This window comes from Brassica napus, chromosome A5, assembly GCF_020379485.1.
Source record: "Brassica napus cultivar Da-Ae chromosome A5, Da-Ae, whole genome shotgun sequence".
NCBI lineage: Eukaryota > Viridiplantae > Streptophyta > Magnoliopsida > Brassicales > Brassicaceae > Brassica > Brassica napus.
In genome coordinates, this window is record NC_063438.1 from 22,813,617 (window position 1) to 22,833,618 (window position 20,002).

General features: G+C 34.1%; 1 protein-coding gene and 1 long non-coding RNA gene across 3 annotated transcripts; both read right to left on the reverse strand.

Annotated features, from left to right (window-relative positions):
- Positions 1–1,911: 1,911 nt before the first annotated feature.
- Positions 1,912–4,533, reverse strand: LOC106345324. Its single transcript, XR_007339530.1, has 2 exons — positions 2,404–4,533; positions 1,912–2,307 (listed from the first exon to the last, which is right to left on the reverse strand). It is a non-coding gene; the product is annotated as an uncharacterized LOC106345324 (long non-coding RNA).
- Positions 4,534–17,541: 13,008 nt separating this feature from the next.
- LOC106452069 (ethylene-responsive transcription factor RAP2-3) lies at positions 17,542–18,812 on the reverse strand. Of its 2 annotated transcripts, none has more exons than XM_013894086.3 (2): positions 18,514–18,812; positions 17,542–18,292 (listed from the first exon to the last, which is right to left on the reverse strand). In XM_013894086.3, exons 1-2 carry the CDS (start codon positions 18,674–18,676, stop codon positions 17,730–17,732), a joined length of 726 nt encoding a protein of 241 aa, XP_013749540.1. In that variant the 5' UTR covers positions 18,677–18,812; the 3' UTR covers positions 17,542–17,729. The 2 variants fall into 2 exon arrangements, with proteins under 2 accessions (XP_013749540.1, XP_013749539.1); XM_013894085.3 differs by having other exon boundaries at positions 17,542–18,295; positions 18,514–18,764.
- Positions 18,813–20,002: the final 1,190 nt, after the last annotated feature.

Here is a 20,002-nt window from a genome sequence, read left to right on the forward strand (position 1 = left end):
TTATATTAAGAAAAGAAAAAAATAATAATTAAGAATAGTTAAAAAAAAATTATTTGAACTTGGACTCAATGGCCCAAAAGAAAAAAAAAATGAGATTTGAATCTGATTTTTTAATAGGCCCAAATGGTCCAAAAGAGATTTGATGTGGGCTGAATCCAAAAATAATGACCCAATATAGATTTGTTATTAATATTACTTAATTGCCCTTAATGAAACATGCAATGTTAGTGAATGAAAGGGCAGGCTAAGGTAATTATGACAATAGGATCCTGCTTTAATAGTATAGATATAGTTCCTTTTATTTGAGATGACAAGTTTTATTTAAGAAACATATCTTTAAATAATGATATACTAGATTTTGACCCGCGCTTTCAAAGCGCGGATTTATTTTTGTTTTTTTTTCAATTGACAAATATTTAGTAAATGTCACATTTTGATATATTTGTGTTTTATTTTATAAAAGAATTTTTATCTTTATTTATCGTATTTCATTTTAAATGACTATTTATGTTTAAAAAATTTAACTTTATTTTTTTTAATGAATTAAGTTGGTATAACTCTGATAAATTAATTTTATTATGGGGTTAATATTTTAATTAAAAATTATATACTTTTAATAAAGATTTATACTTTTCAATAAAAAAATTCAATTATTTTTATGAATGCTTAAATTATATTAAGAAAAGAAAAAAATAATAATTAAGAATAGTTAAAAAAAAATTATTTGAACTTGGACTCAATGGCCCAAAAGAAAAAAAAAATGAGATTTGAATCTGATTTTTTAATAGGCCCAAATGGTCCAAAAGAGATTTGATGTGGGCTGAATCCAAAAATAATGACCCAATATAGATTTGTTATTAATATTACTTAATTGCCCTTAATGAAACATGCAATGTTAGTGAATGAAAGGGCAGGCTAAGGTAATTATGACAATAGGATCCTGCTTTAATAGTATAGATTGTAGAGAAAAATCATCTCTATGAATTAGTAAGCTACTCACTTTTAGCCAACACAATTACAAATTTTCTATAAAATATAATTTTCATAGATCTCTTTTGTTAATTTTGTTTTATTAAAATCATTTGTAAAGCATAATTAATTATATCCAAAAATTTAATCAAGTGATAATTAAACTGCCTTTTTCTAACTACATAATTTTGAAAGTAGTTGTGATTTTGAATCATTTTAGCACATGGTTAAATTCTGTGCACCACTGTACAAATTAGTTACTGCCATTGATTTGTTGTACAAAGTTACTGTCATTGATATGGCAGGGATGAACTACAGTACAAAATTACTGTCCCCAATCATTTAACCCATGATACTTTATCTCCTATTTTTACTTCTAGTAAAATAGTGAGACAACTATTAATCCAACTTGTCTTTCATTTGCTAGATCCATACACAAATTGGTGAAATATACTTTGGCCATCTAAATGAGGAGTTAATTAACTCTGTTTATAATTCTGTTAGAGAGTTTAACAATGTGGCTTTGTCAAACAAAGTTTAAGATTAAAATAAAAGTCAAAGTTTGATGTTTTAAGTTGTCTAAGCCTAAGTATATGCTTTAAATAGCCAAAATCTGTAAGTTTGGAATTTTAATGACCGGTTTCCCAAATTAATAGTAAATTAGTGAGATCCCAACCATGAGAGCAGGATTAATGCATGAGCTAAGAGGAGTGCTTAGGGGTGGGTTCCACCACAAAAGAAGAAGAAACGACGCCAAAGACGCCAGATCTGGTGTCGATGCTTGAGCTGCTTCGCGGGTCCACTGACACGTAGTGATCCGCAATTGATTCGTTTTTTAAAAAAAAAATTAGAGAAAAAACCAAAAAAATAATAATTAAGCACTCCACTTAGGGTGGTAGGTTTAATGGTGCTTTGAGAGAAAACGGTTCCAACAAAATCATGTAAAAGAAAACAATATCTTATTGAAGAAGTAAACTTAAGACACAACAGCTATCTCTCCACCTCCGGCTCCTCTAGCTAAACGTTTCTCCCTTCTCGCCAACTTTCTCGCCAACTTTCTCTCCCTGCTAGCCTTGTTCTTAACACGTTTGGTCTCAAACTGGTCAGAGAGTGTCTTCTCTCTCGCCTTCTCAACCGTGTACTTGTGGATGCTCTCCATAAGCACACACTTGTTCTTAAACACCCCACCCTTCACTTTCATGTACATTTCATGGTACATGTGCTTGTCGATCTTGTTTTTCTCACGGTAGTTGAGAAGGAAACGCCTCAACACCCTCATTCTATTCATCCAGAGAAACTTGGTCGGTTGCCTCGCCTCTCTTGTGCCCTTTCTCTTACCTGAAAACCCAATAAACGTTGAATAAGGAAATCTCAAATCTATCACAAGCTTATAAAAAAAAATGCGACCAAAAAAATAGATTTTGCATTCATTACCAGAACCAGAGTGACGACCCTTTCGTTTGGCCTCGTTCAAAGTCCTTGCATGAGCACGTGAGTGGATCTTGGAGAGTTTCCTGATAATTAAACCATCCTTGACAAGAGTCCTAAGGGCATGATTATCCCTGATAGGTTTCTTAGGAAATTTTTTTTTCTTTTTCCATCTGAAAAAAAAAATTTAAAGGGAACCAATCGCGGGCCGCCATGCGTCGGTGAAGCCCACGAACAGTGCAAAGATCCAACGTAAATCGGTCCTTATTTTGTAGTTTTTGTTACCGGTTATTTAGTTTTTGCTGGGACCCCATAATTTTAATAAAATTTTTTTGCTAAAGACCCCTTTTAAGGATCCAAGGATGTTGATGGTCTAATGTTCTGCCCTGATAGAGTTATGGGAAATTGGGTATCATGTCCATAGTGGAATAAAAATTAAGTGTATAACCATAACAAAAAATAGGCTATGATATTTATATATTATTTGCCATATTACCCTTTCTCATTTTCACCTCTCTTTTTAATTAACTTTATAAGTTAGAAAAATTATAATTTGAATTTCTTATATACTTATAAAAAACATAGATTTTTTTTCGTATATGACATGTTTTGAATTTTGTAAAACTAACATATATTTATAAAATTGAATATATGCAATAATAATAAAGTTTTGTTCTATTCTATTACATAAAGTTATATAGAATAGTAGCAATAAAATTCATCTTTCCTCAATCTCTATCAATCTCCCTCTCCAATCTCCATCCACATATCACTCTTTCTTTTCCTTCTCCCTCTCTCTTTCACTTCTTTTTTCCCCTCTCTTTCTCTAATATATAATGTTCAAATATTATATTGTTGTATTCTATTTATAAAATATAAAATAGAATAGAAATTACACTTTTTTTTCTCCTCTTTTTCCTCTCCCAGATTCTCTCTCTCTCTTCACTTCTTTCCCTCCCCCGCCTCTTCTCTCCTCTTACTTTCCTCTCTCTCTCTCTCTCCATTTTCCTCTTTGTACTTCTTTCCTCTTCTTTTTTTATCATCCCATCATGTTCTTTATACTCTTCTATTTATTAGACATTATGCATCTTTTCAGCTTCGTCCGTAAACTCTTTTTTCATTTTTATCATCCCCGTCTTCGCTTTTCTTCCTTTCCCCCTTACTCTCAATATTTTTTTTCATATACATATATCTACATGATATACTATATGGTCATCAAATATAGAATGGTATATTTTATTTTGTAATATATCAACTAATTATGTTATTTCACATAATTTATTTTACATTAAACACTTGTCCTACGAATAAATATGCTTGTTCATATTGTCCACTGATTAAATTGCATTGAACCCTATAAATAAATAGTATTAAAAAAATTATATTATTCTCTATTGTTATATTTATGTTCGAAATAATCCATTCTATATTGACAACATAAATAGAATAGTATTGGTTGTAGTGTGTGATATACACACATTCACGCGCTCGTAAAGGACTATAATGTCCAATAATATGGCAAATTGACACATTTTTCAACACATAGCTATATTCTTTATTTTTTCTCAATATGGTTATACAGCAAAATCACCCTAGAGTTATTTATATAATAAATTAATCAGTATATTAAGAACTAGGTGTTTTGTCCGCGATGCGGGCTTAAACATTTTCATAAATTTTTTAAAAGTTCTTTGTATACCATACTAGTTATATTGTGTTTTCCAAAAAGAATTCTTGCGATCAATTTAGTATCATCTATGCATTGTCTACTCTCGAATATATAAATATATATATTTCTGAACAATTAAATATTAAAATATTTTAGTGGTATAATTTAAACTTGGGTCTCTAGTCAAAAAACAAAACTTGTTTCCAATTTATGTAAAGAATATTATTTTTTTGAATGAGCAAAGATTTAAGGATGGTTATTGTTTTAAGAACATTAACTTGTTATTTCTGAATAATTAAATATTAAAATATTTTAGTGGTATAATTTAAAGTTGGGTCTCTAGTCAAAAAACAAAACTTGTTTGCAATTTATGTAAAGAATATTATTTTTTGTGAATGAGCAAAGCTTTAAGGATGGTTATTGGCAAATAAATGTTTGAGAACTTTAATTTTTTTTTTTAGATTCTACAGCTATAATAGTTTAAGGGTTTTTGAAATATTACTAATTAATTGTTATTGATTCGAAGATTTTCAAATTTCATCAAAATTCTTTATTTATTTGTGATAATAGTTTTTCATTCTATTTTAACAAAATTTAACGTTATTAAAATATAATTTACCTTTATTATTCATAAGATACAATTTTCAAAATATTTTGGCAATTAAAATAATGGATGTAAGATTTAAAATCCGCTATGTAATTTGTTATTTGAATATCACAACAGCAAATTACATATCGGTAGAGTTTAGGTTTTTTTAACTTTAAGTTTTGAGATTATTTTTTAGTGTTTAGGGTTGGTAGAGTTTTAGCGTTAGATGAGATTATTTATGTAATTTGTTATTTGAATATCACAACAGCAAATTACATATGGTGGTAGAGTTTAGGTTTTTTTAACTTTAAGTTTTGAGATTATTTTTTAGTGTTTAGGGTTGGTAGAGTTTTAGCGTTAGATGAGATTTATGGTTAGGTTTAGGTAGAGTTTTAGGGTTAGGTTTAGGCAGAGTTTAGGGTTAGCAGGGTTTAGGGTTAGGTAGGGTTTAGGGTTAGAAAGGGTTTAGGGTTAAAAAGGGTTTAGGGTGGGTAGGGTTAAGGGTTAGGTAGGGTTTAGGGTTAGGTAGGGTTTAGGGTTAGTAGGGTTTAGGGTTAGTAGGGTTAGGTAGGGTTTAGGGTTAGTAGGGTTTAGGGATAGTAGGGTTTAGGGTTAGGTAGGGTTTAGGGCTAGAAAGGGTTTAGGGTTAAAAAGGTTTTAGGGTTGGGTAGGGTTTAGGTTAGGTAGGGTTTAGGGTTAGTAGGGTTTAGGGTTAGGTAGTGTTTAGAATTAGGTAGGGTTTAGGGTTAGCATGGTTTAGGGTTAGAAAGGGTTTAGGGTTATGATTTAAGGCTAGAATGGGTTAGGTAGGGTTTAGGGTTAGAAAGGGTTTAGGGTTAGAAGGGGTTTAGGGTTACGTAGGGTTTAGGGTTAGAAAGGGTTTAGGGTAGGTAGGGTTTAGGGTTAGGTAGGGTTTAGAATTAGGTAGGGTTTAGGGTTAGCATGGTTTAGGGTTAGAAAGGGTTTAGGGTTTAGGGTTAGGTCATGTTTAGGGTTAGAAGGGGTTTAGGGTTAGGTAGGGTTTAGGGTTTAGGGTTAGAAAGGGTTTAGGGTTAGAAGGGGTTTAGGGTTACGTAGGGTTTAGGGTTAGAAAGGGTTTAGGGTAGGTAGGGTTTAGGGTTAGGTAGGGTTTGAGGTTAGGTAGGGTTTAGGGTTAGAAAGGGTTTAGGGTTAGTAAGGTTTAAGGTTAGTAGGGTTTAGGGTTAAGTAGAGTTTAGGGCTAGAAAGGGTTTAGGGTTAGAAAGGGTTTAGGTTAGGTAGGGTTAGTAGGGTTTAGGGTTAGGGTTAGGTAGGGTTAAGGGTTAGGTTTTAGGTTAGGTAGGGTTTAGGGTTAGGTAGGGTTTAGGGTTACGTAGGGTTTAGAATTAGGTAGGGTTTAGGGTTAGTAGGGTTAGTAGGGTTTAGGGTTAGTAGGGTTTAGGGTTAGGTAGGGTTTAGGGCTAGAAAGGGTTTAGGGTTAGAAAGGTTTTAGGGTTAGGTAGGGTTTAGGGTTAGTAGGGTTTAGGGTTAGATAGGGTTTAGAATTAGTTAGGGTTTAGGGTTAGCATGGTTTAGGGTTAGAAAGGGTTTAGGGTTAGTAGGATTTAGGGCTAGAAAGGTTTAGGTACGGTTTAGGGTTAGGCATGGTTTAGGGTTAGATCAGGTTTAGGGTTAGAAGGGGTTTATGGTTAGGTAGGGTTTAGGGTTAGAAGGAGGGTTAGGTAGGGTTTAGGGTTAGAAAGGGTTTAGGGTAGGTAGGGTTTAGGGTTAGGTAGGGTTTAGGTTTAGGTAGGGTTTAGGGTTAAGAAGGGTTTATGGTTAGTTGGGTTTAAGGTTAGTAGGGTTTAGGGTTAGGTAGGGTATAGGGCTAGAAAGGGTTTAGGGTTAGAAAGGGTTTAGGTTAGGTAGGGTTAGTAGGGTTTAGGGTTATGTAGGGTTAAGGTAAGGTAGGGTTTAGGGTTAGGTAGGATTTAGGGTTAGGTTTTAGGTAGGGTTTTAGGGTTAGGAGGGGTTTAGGATTAGGTAGGGTTTAGGGTTAAATAGGGTTTAGGGTTAGGTAGGTTTACGGTTAGATAGGTTTAGGGTTTAGGTACTATGAAGGGTTTAGGGATTAGGGTTACGTTTATGTAGGGTTTAGGGTTAGATAGGGTTAAGGTCTAGGTTTAGGTAGGGTTTAGGGTTAGGTAGGATTTAGGGTTTATGTAGTAGAAAAGGTTTAGCGTTTGGTTTAGCGTTTGGTTTAGCGTTTGGTTTAGGTTGGGTTTAAGGTTTGGTTTAGAATAATACTTAGGATTATAAGGTTTAAAGTTTTTTTTTTTTATGTATTTAGTGCTGAATTTTTCGGATAAATTTAATATTATTGATTCATAATTTTTTTAAAAATGTTAAAAATTTTAACGTGATTTTTAATGTTCTTAAAACAAAGTATGTATTTTTTTATTAAGTTTTTTGTGACAAATATATATTAAATCACAAATCATTAATATTCTTAGTCTTATACATTTTATTCTTCGAGTTATCGTTACTTTTATTTCTTTTTATACATTTCACTAAATATTTATGTATGCATCCATAATATTTTTTAAAAAGGATTTTTCATTAACTAATGTATTTGTTGTAGTTTTAAATATATTATAGTTTTCGTGCTCTTGGTTAAATTTTTTTGGCGTTGGTGATATTTGAAGTGGTTGAGAATATGAATGGATATTTACTTTCGTAAAGTTTTTGGTGTAAGTTTAAAAATAAAAATTTGTAAATGCTTTTAAATCATATGAATATAATATTCAACACACTATTGTTAACTGTTTATATACTTAAAATTTTGAAGTAGGTAATTGCAAATTTGCTGAACTCATAGATTCATTGCTACTTTATAAATTATCACAGGATGAGGTACATATGTTAAATATTGCTTTGATGATAATATAACGTTCATATCGTAATGCGTGTTTTTTTTTGTTTTATCTACTATGTATTAAGAAATAATTAACACATTCAATAATATTAAAGAGTAAAAAGTCCCTGTCAATTGTTTATAGTAGGCCTGGGCATTCGGGTCGTCGGATAGGATTCGGGTCGGGTCCTTTCGGGTTCGGATCTTTCGGGTCTAAGAGTTTAGGACCCGATAGAGTAATTTAAAAATTTCGGTTCCGGGTCGGTCCGGGTTGTGCCGGGTCCGGGTCGGGTCTTAGATAGTTAGACCCATTCGGATAATTAGAATTTATCGGTTCGGATTCGGTTCGGTTTCGGGTCGGGTTCGGTTTCGGATCGGGTTCGGTTCAGGTTGATCTAAAAAAGACCTAAAAATACAAAAATATATTTGAAAATATTTATATATCCGAAAATATTCAAAATTTTATTCAAAATTTATGTTTTTATTATATTAAAATGTGTATATATACTAAACTATGCGAAATACAATAACAATTTGTTGTCTCCTAGTGACCCCCATGTTCTCTAGACAAATAACCCATCTTCGATTCCCCCTTAATGCATTTTATTTAATTTATATTATTAATTCGGGTACCCATCGGGTTTCGAGTTTGGGTCGGGTTGAGTCCAAGAACCGCGGCTCCTCTGCAACAAGACCCGATAGGATAATTTGATCGGGTCGATTCCTACCCGAACCGGGTTTTTCGGGTCGGTTTCGGGTCGGTTTCGGGTCCGGATAAAATGCCCAGGCCTAGTTTATTGTATAAGCCTAAAGTTAAACTCAAGTCTAGCCAAAAAAATAAAACCCAGAGACACGTGTCGGTCTGTCAGAGAGTAACTTTCCACGTAGATAGCTTAGGAGAGAAGCAAACATATTTATATATATATATATATATAAATAATAAAAATTATTTAATTAATATTTAATTATATAATTTATGTTTTTAACGTTTTACTAAAATACTTTTTCATATAACAATACAATACAATACAATATATATATATATATATTATCTTTTTTAATTATAATTTTTAGATTTTGGATAATTTAATATTCTATTTTAAATTATATAATTAATAATTTTATTTAATTAATATTTAGTTATAGAATTTACGTTTTTAACTTTTTACTTAAAGACTTTTTCAGATAACAATACAATATATACAGAAGTCATCTCTTTTTTAAATTATATTTTCAGATTTTAGATAATTCTTACTATTCTTAATATTAATCAATTATCTAATCAAAATCAATTAAAATTTGATTCTTATTTTTTAATTTATTTAAAAAATTTATTCAATAAGGGTTAAACGATATTAACCACTCTAACTTTCAACGTGAGAACTCCATTGCGAAAATTTACTTTGCAAATAATAGTTTTAAATTATATAATTAAAAAAAATTGTTTGATTGATATTTAATTATATAATTTATGTTTTTAATGTTTTACTAAAATATTTTTTCAGATAACAATACAATATATATATAGAAATTATCTTTTTAAATTATATTTTTAAATTTTGGATAATTCAATATTCTATTTTTAACTAGGTATTCTCTACGCACATGCGGGCATAGTGTTTTTATAGATATTTATTAGTTTATAATTATTAAATAAAAAACCAACATAATAAATTATTAATTATGTTTTAAAAAAATAAATCAAACATTAAAATTTATACTTTATAATAAAAGAATACTATTTTCAGATAAAAACACAATATATTTAAGAATAATCTTATGTTTTATAGAAATTTGTTTTTTAATTATTTATATTTTAGATAATTCTGATTATTATTAATTTTAATCATTTATTTAATTAGATAGATTTAAAATTTGTTTTTATTTTTTACTAATTTATATAATTGATTCATTAAAGGTATAACGATATTAACCGCTCAAATGTTTTACGTGAAGGCTCAATTCCAAAAAAATAATGTTATTTTCAGATAAAACACAATATATTTAAGAATTATCTTATGTTTTATAGAAATTTGTTTTTAATTATTTATATTTTTGATAATTCTGATTATTATTAATTTTAATCATTTATTTAATCAGATATATTTAAATTCATTTTTATTTTTTGACTAATTTATATAATTGATTCATTATGGGTATAAACAGATAAAAACACAATATATTTAAGAATTATCTTATGTTTTATAGAAATTCGTTTTTAATTATTTATATTTTTGATAATCCTAATTATTATTAATTTTAATCATTTATTTAATCATATAGATTTAAAATTCGTTTTTATTTTTGACTAATTTATATAATTGATTCATTAAGGATATAAACGATATTAACCGCTCTAACTTTTAACGTGAGAGCTCGATTCCAAAAATTGACTTCGCAAATAATAGTATAGATTATATAATTAATAATTTTATTTAATTAATATTTAGTTATTGAATTTATGTTTTTAACTTTTTACTTAAAGACTTTTTGAGATAACAATACAATATATACAAAAGTTATCTCTTTTTTAAATTATATTTTCAGATTTTGGATAATTCTTACTATTCTTAATAATAATCAATTATCTAATCAAAATCAATTAAAATTTTGTTTTTATTTTTTAATTTATTTATACATTTTATTCATTAAGGGTATAAACGATATTAATCACTCTAACTTTCAACGTGAGAGCTTCATTGTAAAAATTTACTTTGCAAATAATAGTATAGATAAGATTATCAACATGAGATCTTACGTAAGAGTAAGACTCAATCAAACAACAAAAGAGTATCAAAATCTTACTGGAATTAGCCATGGAGATATCCTTAGATTCGCTGGGATCAAGCCACAGTTTTTCTTTCCCGCAGTTCATTACGGATGCTGCGAGACGCTTCTGGGCGTTCATGGACATGTTGTTGGAATTTGTGGTTATGAAGAAGAAACAACGAAGAAAAATGGAATGATTATCGGTAAATGGGTTTTAGAGTTTCTTAAATTTTTTTGTTTTTTTTTTGTTGGCAACCAATTGCGTGTTGCCACGTGTCAGTGGGGTCCGCGAACAGTACATAAAACCAATCCTTATTTGATCACTTTTGTCACTGGTTTTTATGGTGATATGTGGGGTCCACCACTAACTTTTTCTGTAAAACTTCTATTAAAAACTACCGATAAAGATGGTCTAAGAAAGTTGTTACTGTAATTGATCGAATGTATTATTCTTTATCTTTAGAAAGAGACTACAATACTTATAGGATTTATCCTTAACATATTTCTTAAATCTGAAATAAGGAAAAGCTAACAATTTCCATTTAATTATCTTTCGAAACAAAAAAAAAACAATTTCCATTTAGTAGAAAAAGTAAATAATTATATTTCTATTTCTCTACTTATTCATCAAAGTTATGCGAGCGGATGAGCTAGATATTGTCCGTACCAATACGGGACACTCCTTGGGATTAGCTCTAAGCTCTAGAATAATGATTTGAAACTATTTGGAATTTGTAGCTAAGATCAGTCGGGAAACTAAGAGTATCGTGTACTGTGGTTTGAAAATCTATCTAGATCGCTTCTGATTTGTTCATGTAGACTCACGATCATAGTAGCAGAACAACAGTTTATTAGTGCTTGCTTGTCATGAAATGTGTGGCTCGGATCAGAAAGGAGCTTTGAGTGTCGTATATTGTGGTCTGACTCTCTACGTCATCTTCTGATCTGTTCATGCGGACTTACAACCATAGTAACAAAACAACAGTTTATTGGAACTTAGGTGAAGCATCTTCTTGATTTGGTCATTGCTTGTGATCGTTTCATGTATTAGTCGTGACTTGTTTTCACTGATAACATAATTAATACCATACATTAGATGATTACATGAATCTGATCAGTCGCAAAGTTCTTCTTCGCAACCTTTTCTTGCTACATGTGATTTCTGATCTAGGTGCTTTGTTGAATGTTCTATACCTACATACCTATTGACAATATAGTGTTCAAAAAGGTTCATGCACCTAAACCAATTAATCAACGTTATTTTATTTTAATCATATGCATGTTGTTGGATAATTCCAAACTTGTGGAAACTTAACATATTATTAGATGTTTAATATGTTAAGATAAACACAATAAATAAACAAAATAGGAAAAGGAAGTTTCTATTTAGGTTAGGTTTGTGTTTTCCATATCCCACATGTTAAAGGGAATTGTCTTTCATATAAATATAGGTTTAATGGAGAGGTGTTCCATATGATCTAAGTGAAACATATTGAGAGCTTTAGTTTTGAGTAGTTTCAAAGCTAATAAGAAAAGTTGTTCTTATAACTCTTTGTGTTTCTAAGAGATTTGAATTGGTATCAGAGCCTCAGGTTGGAGACTCGATCTAAGCTTAAGTTGTAGCTTAAGATCCTGGTGCTTGTGAACAAGAGATCGCGACGGCAAGATGGCTGACGTGACTAGGGCTCCACGCACGAAGGACTTTGGATCTACATCCATCCAATGTCCGATGTTGTCATCAACAAACTACACAGTTTGGTCGATGAGGATGAAGGTTCTTCTACGTGTTCATGAAGTGTGGGACACAATCGAACCCGGTTCAGATGATCAAAAGAAGAACGATGTTGCGATAGCTTTTTTGTTTCAATCTGTTCCAGAGACTTTGATTCTCCAGGTGGGAGAACAAACCGCATCAAAAGAGATCTGGAACGCCATCAAGTCGCGACACCGAGGAGCTAATCGTGTAAGGGAAGCGAGACTTCAGACGTTGATGACAGAGTTTGATAGGTTGAAGATGGATGATGCAGATACGGTCGATGACTTCGCGGGGAAGATATCGGGCCTATCATCCAAAGCAACCTCGTTGGGAGAAAACATAGAAGAATCCAAGATGGTCAAGAAGTTCTTGAAGGGTCTTCCAAGACACAAGTATATCCAGATCGTAGCATCACTTGAGCAAGTCCTAGATCTCAACTCGACGGGGTTTGAAGACATAGTTGGAAGGCTTAAGGCGTACGAGGAGCGTGTAAGAGAAGAAACTCAGAAAGAAAACCAAGGGAAGCTGATGTTTTCGAACAATGAAGAGCATAGTCAGAGGGGCTATGAGAATTCCCGTGGTAGAGGAAGAGGAAGGAACGGTAGAGGCAGAGGTCGAGGTAGATCACACAACCAAAACCGTGCGTCACACACCAAAGATAACAACTCGAAGAAGAATCGTTCAAAGCTGATATGTTGGAGATGTGACAAGCCTGGTCACTACGCAACTGTCTGTCCCGAAAAGACAGAGAAGGATCAAGAAACCAACCTAAACGAGACAGAAGAGGCCGATGCACTCTATGTACACAAGGTGGTGTTTTTGAACGAAGATAAGGTGATTCCGAAGAATCTTGATATCAACAAAGGCGATGCAAGTGTCTGGTATTTGGATAATGGAGCGAGCAATCACATGACAGGGAATAAGGAGTTCTTTTCGAGCTTGAATCTCAACACCAAAGGGAAAGTAAAGTTTGGTGATGGATCGTGTGTTGACATTGTAGGAAAGGATGTGGTTACTTTTGTATGCAAGACTGGAGAAGAAGGCACTCAAGGACATATACTACATACCCGATCTGAAGCACAATATATTGAGTCTTGGGCAAGCAACAGAGAACGGATGTGAGGTTAACATGAAAGATGTCTACTTAACGCTCACAGATTCGCATGGAAGGTTGCTAGTTCGTGTGACAAGATCTCCAAACCGTCTCTACAAGACCCCTATGGAGATAAGCTACCCGGAGTGTATTCATGTCAGGGACGTAGATGCTACATGGAGGTGGCATGCTCGACTAGGACATATAAGCTATGGAGTAATGAACAACATGGTAAGGAAGGAGATGGTCGTAGGAATGCCATGTGTAACACACGAAGAAAGCGTGTGTGACGCATGTCTCGCAGGGAAGCAGATCAGACAGTCATTCCCGACCAAAGCCATGTTTCGTGCGACAAAGCCATTAGAGTTATTGCATGGAGATTTGTGTGGTCCAATCACACCACCAACGCCTGCAAAAAATAAGTATGTCTTTGTCTTGATCGATGACTTCTCTAGGTATATGTGGGTTATGCTATAGAAGGAGAAGAGTGAGGTATTCGATCGATTCAAAAGGTTTAAAGAGAGTGTAGAGAAGCAGACCGGCTCAACCATCAAAACCTTTCGCACCGATAGAGGAGGAAAGTTTACCTCAGCTGAGTTCAATTTATTCTGTGAAGAGAATGGAGTTAAAAGGCACCTAACCGCGCCTTACACACCTCAACAAAACGGTGTTGTGGAGAGGAGAAACCGAACCTTGATGGGAATGACAAGAAGTATGCTGAAGGCAATGAAGATGCCGAACAACTTGTGGGGTGAAGCTGTACGACATTCAACTTACCTCATCAACAGAGTTCCTACAAAAGCCTTGAAGAATCAAACGCCATACGAATGCCTTACATCGAGGAAACCAAATATCAAGCACTTGATATTCGGTTGTGTAGCTCATGCGAAAATCACTGGTCCTTATCTGAAGAAGTTGGATGAGAGATCAAAGAGTATGGTCAATCTTGGAACTGAGCCGGGTTCCAAAGCCTACAGACTTTATAATCCAGACAGAAGGAAGGTGATGGTGAGTAGAGATGTGATTTTCGATGAAGAGAAAGCTTGGGACTGGGCGTCTACAACAAACCAAGCTGACTGTGAACCGAGCATGCTTAAGCTTCCACATGAGGGTGATATAGAAGAAGGTAATGATCAAGGTGAGGATCATGAACAGGAAGCTATAAACCAAGATGAGGAAGAAGAAGAAGATGCGGATCACAATGCAAACCAAAACGGTGGAGGTCAACCGCTGGTGACCAGACAAGGCCGAACCATAACAAAACCAAGTTATCTCGATGATTATGTGTTACTTGCAGATCAAGAAAGTGCAATGCTGTTGCTCACAGTGGATGGCGAGCCAGAGAACTATTTTGAAGCTGAACACGTACGAGAATGGGTTGAAGCGATGGTGGCCGAGTTGGAGTCTATCACAAGAAACAAGACATGGGAACTTGTGGATAGACCGGCTGGAGTGAAACCCATAGGGTTGAAGTGGATCTTCAAGATCAAGAGAAAGGCGGATGGTACAGTGAGCAAGTATAAGGCGAGACTTGTGGCAAAAGGCTATGTACAAAGAGAAGGAATAGATTTCGATGAAGTGTTTGCACCAGTGGCAAGACTTGAAACCATTCGGCTCTTAATAGCCCTCGCAGCAACGAACGGTTGGGAGATACATCACATGGACGTGAAGACCGCTTTCTTGAATGGAGATCTAAAGGAGTTAGTGTATGTAACTCAACCTGAAGGTTTCGACAAGAAAGGACAAGAGGATCGAGTGTATGTGTTACACAAGGCTCTGTATGGGTTACGCCAGGCACCCAGGGCATGGAATGTAAAACTCGATCAGGTTATCAAGGAGATGAGATTTGAGAAGTGCACGAAGGAACCATCAGTGTACTGCAAGACTGAAGGAGGAGACGTCTTGATCATTGTCATCTACGTTGATGATCTATTTGTGACAGGAACTTCACTTAAGGTAATTAGGCAATTCAAGGAGGAGATGTCTAAGAAGTTCGAGATGTCAGATCTAGGTAAGCTAACGTACTACCTTGGCATAGAGGTGATTCAAGGAGCAGACGGAATCAGAATAAAGCAAGAGAGGTATGCTCAAGGAATCCTGCGTGACACAAAGATGGAAGCGTGTAACGCAACTCAAATTCCAATGGAGGCGAATTTGAAGATCTCAAAAGCTGAAGATGAACAAGAGATAGATGCTACCGAGTTCAGAAGAATCATAGGATGTTTGAGGTATCTGCTTCACACAAGACCCGACCTGTGTTACGCAGTAGGTGTTCTTAGCAGATACATGCACAATCCGAGAGACTCTCACGGACAAGCCATCAAGCACATACTGCGGTATGTGAAAGGAACAACAAACTTCGGTCTGTTCTTCAAGAGAGATGGGTCAAGGAGTGTCGTTGGTTATAGTGACAGCAGTCACAACATTGATCTCGATGACGGGAAGAGCACGTCAAGACATGCATTCTACTACGGTTCATCACTGATTACTTGGACGTCGCAGAAGCAGCAGACGTTTGCATTGTCATCATGCGAAGCAGAGTTCATGGCAGCAACAGAAGCAGCAAAGCAAGCTATATGGATCAATGAGTTGTTGAGTGAGATACTAAGTAAAGAAGGCGAGAGAGTCAAGCTTAGGATCGACAACAAATCAGTCATTGCTCTAACCAAGAATCCAGTTTTCCATGGAAGGAGTAAGCATGTACTCAAGAAGTATCACTTCATTCGTGAGTGTGTGGAGAACGGGCATATCGAAGTGGAGCATGTGCCGGGTGTTGAGCAGAAAGCCGATATCCTTACCAAGCCATTAGCAAGAATTATGTTCAAGCAAATGAGGAGCATAATCGGAGTTCAAGAAATTGATCTCCCTAATTCAAGTTGGAATTAAGGGGGTGAATGTTGGATAATTCCAAGCTTGTGGAAACTTAACATATTATTAGATGTTTAATATGTTAAGATAAACACAATAAGGAAACCTAGAAATAGGAAAAAGAAGTTTCTATTTATGTTAGGTTTGTGTTTTCCATATTCCACATGTTAAAGGGAATTGTCTTTCATATAAATATATGTCTAATGGAGAGGTGTTCCATATGATCTAAGTGAAACATATTGAGAGGTTTAGTTTTGAGTAGTTTTTAAAGCTAATAAGAAAAGTTATTCTTATAACTCTTTGTGTTTCTAAGAGATTTGACATGTATACGTAAGACAGATTTCAAGATATGATAGGGTAATTAGTTTACAGTTGAACCACATTTAGGGTATGACTGGTTTTCCCGCTACCACCCGCAAACGCAGCTTTTGCGGTTGGTAGCGGTTGCTGGCGTTTTGCAACAATCGCTCAAACCGCTCTAAACCGCTCCAAATCGCTCCAAATCGCTCTGAACCTCATAAATTCAAAAGCTGGTTCCAGCTAGCGTTTGCGGTTGCGGGCGTTTGCGGGAGGATAAAAAAAATTTATTTTTTTTCCTAAACAATATAAATACAAAAATAAAAAAATTCAATAAAAAAATTAAACTGAAATTATAAAAATGCTAAAATATATCAATTAAATTTTAATTAATATTATAAAACTTTAAAATAAAAATATTTTCTATATTTTTAAAAAATTTAAACTATAACTTTCTAAATATAAATTTTATATTTATTATAATATTATTATTTTTGATATTTTTATAATTGTATAAAATGTAAATATTGTTAATTTATTATTTAACTGCTGCTGCATTTGGTAGTTAACCAGTCATAAGTATCCCGCAAATGCACAAATTTCTAACCGCATAACCAGTCGTACAAATCTCTTAAAACCGCTAGAAACCGCAACCACCCGCATCCGCAAACTCCTGCAACCGCAACCGCAACCGCTGCGGTTAAACCAGTCAGGCCCTTACAAGAGAACAAAAAAATCTTAGCGTCTTAATCAACGACGTGCTAGACTATAGAAGAATCTTTAAATCAAATAAAGTTTTTAAAAAATAGTTTTAAAAATTATTGTAATTTTGCGTTCAAGATATGGTTCTTCGAGTTATGAAGTTTATCTCGTAGGTAAGATGTTGCTATTGTGTTCTCTTTTCTCAAAATCAAGATATTTTCAGAATTTCGATGTTGTAACGGATCAGACTTTTTCCATTAAAGTTCCCTATGAATAATGAAAAAGAAATACTTAAAACATCATCATATAACCTTTTTCATAGGTACACGAGAATCATACGTACCTACGAGAATCGGCAAAAGAAAAAGACTGCTACTTCGTCTCTTCATGCCCGTCTTAAATTTATAAGACAAAAGGGAATTTAAAAAAAAATATTGTAATGTTGTTTGTACTAGTGACGATACGTAAACTTTGTTGTAATCAGGTGTAGTGGTAAAGTAAGTAAAACAAAATAACAATACCATGAACCTTGAATATAACGCTCGATATGATTAATGATTCACGATAACTCCACACACATGACCAACGACAACACATAATCATCATCATCATCAGTTCCATGTAACGGTAAAGCCTTAGAAAGTAACGGCGGTTACATACATATGTTCCATCTATTACAGACTTTATTTGATTTCCACTTATTACATTTACTTTATTTTATGCATACGATGAGATGACATCATCAATCATCCACATATCCACTGACTCGTCGAGCTGACTCGGTTGCTCCGCCGTGGTACCGTCAAGCTCAAGGAAAGACTCCAAGCTCGATATCTGCTGTTTAAGATCGTAACCAGGCTCAAACCCGTAACTATGGTTCTGAAACTGGCCACCGTTCCCGAACCCAATGCACTCGTCCGGGAAACTCAGCTGAGTTAACTCGCTCTGAGAGAGTAAGCAGAGCTTCTTCGCCGGAGGCTGATCGTCTGATGGTGGAGATGACGTCAGCGCCGGAGTGGCAGGAGGAGGAATAAGATCTGGGAAGTTGAGCTTGGCTTTGTCGCCGCGGATACGCTTAGCCGCAACGTCATAAGCCATGGCGGCTTCCTCCGCCGTGTTGAACGTCCCGAGCCAGACTCTGGTGCCTTTTCGCGGATCTCGTATCTCTGACGCCCATTTTCCCCAGGGACGCTTGCGTATCCCTCTGTAAACGTTCTTCCTCCTCCGTTTCTCCGTCGCAGGCTCCCTCTTATTCACCACCGCCTCATCTTTCAACGCCACTTCTAAAGTTTAAAGGTGCAAGATTACATATACAGCAAAGTTCCACAATAAACTAAATAATTATTTTACATAATCTTTTATCATCATTACTCATGCAGCTTCTAGAAAATAATTCTTCCTTTTTAATTTACTGAAAATATCTTTAATTACTCCAACTATTTAATTTTCTTAGATATTCATATTACTAAATATTTTCTTGCATGATTAATTTTAATATTACCTTCTTGGTTGGTGGACTGAAGCTTGGAGGTGGGATGGAAACCCCATAAATAGTCGCCGGCGGAAGCATCGAGCTCAGACCAGAGTTCCTCCGCCGTGAGTTTCCTACCCTTGGCCTTGGTGAGGATAGGAACAAAATCGGAAATGATAGCACCGCCACACATTTTATCTGTTTCTTTTCTTTCTCTGATGCTGGGTTTCAAGAGAGAGACGAGTTAGAGCAGCATTATTGCAGTATGTAAAACGGTTTCTTAGGCAAAAAGGTGTGTGTGGGCTCCACCAATATTTTAAAAACGGTGACAGAAGACGTGAGTTGAGGATCGCTTCAGATGGGTTTTGTGCACTGTTTGCGGGTCCCACCGACACGTGGCGGCCCGCAATTGGTGCGATTTTAATTTTTTTTTTTTAAATCAGATAAAGCAAAAATAAAAAAGTTTTAGAAACCCAAAAAGGGGTTCAGTGGATAATCATGCTCTTAGGTGGAGGTGAAACGCATTTATAGGCGAGATAAAATAAAAGATAAGAAAGTGTTTTACAGTATAAAGTCGGTGATAAAATTTATAAAGAATAAATACTAGTTTATATTAAAATTAAACTTGTATTTACACATGTTCCTTGATACACGACGGTTACAACAGATTTAATCCACATAACTACAAAACTAGATGCTTCGTTTTGATACCTGAAGAAAAACGTACGAGAATGTCATTAATTTATGATTAATCTGAATTTGGAGTGTTGCCTCCACGAGCGTCGGGAAATGAATGCTTCCTAATATAAAATTATATCAGGCCACCTCATCTATCATATATATATATAATAAATGAATCAAAGAACATGGAGATTAGACTGATCAGTCGAGCTACGGAGAAACTTTATTTAGTTGATTTTTTTGTCAAGTTAATTTTTGTTTGGAAATAGTATATTAGTATGTAGCTGGTTTATGGGATTTTGTTAATCTAATAGTATAAGCTAACAAGTATTGATCGATTTATGAAACTTTTCCCTTACATAATATCTGGTCATGTATTTTGTGCATGAAATATCTTAACTCTAGTCTATTACTCGTACCAGCCAAGTGCAAAGTAAACATTTCACTTTCTTGTGTAGTCATCTTGTGAATCACCGTAATTATTGAATTATCTTACCATCATAATTATTCAAATTACAGATAATGCAGTTAGCATAATCATGAACGTATGCAAAAAAAAAAAATAGACAAAAATAAAATCATTATTCATATAGATCGATTTGCAAGCTGTAATCAACTAACTCCTCTACAAATTAGCAAACAATGTGCAAAATTAAAGGTAATTGAATTATGGATACACAATAACTTAACTACAAACACATTTTTATCATTATAACATTGTTATATACCGTTAGAAATTTTATAAATCAATAAACACATCAAATTAATAAATTTTGCCGGTTTCGAGTTAGTTCTGAGAAAAATCGATAAAATAATAAGATAATAAAATTTAAAAAAT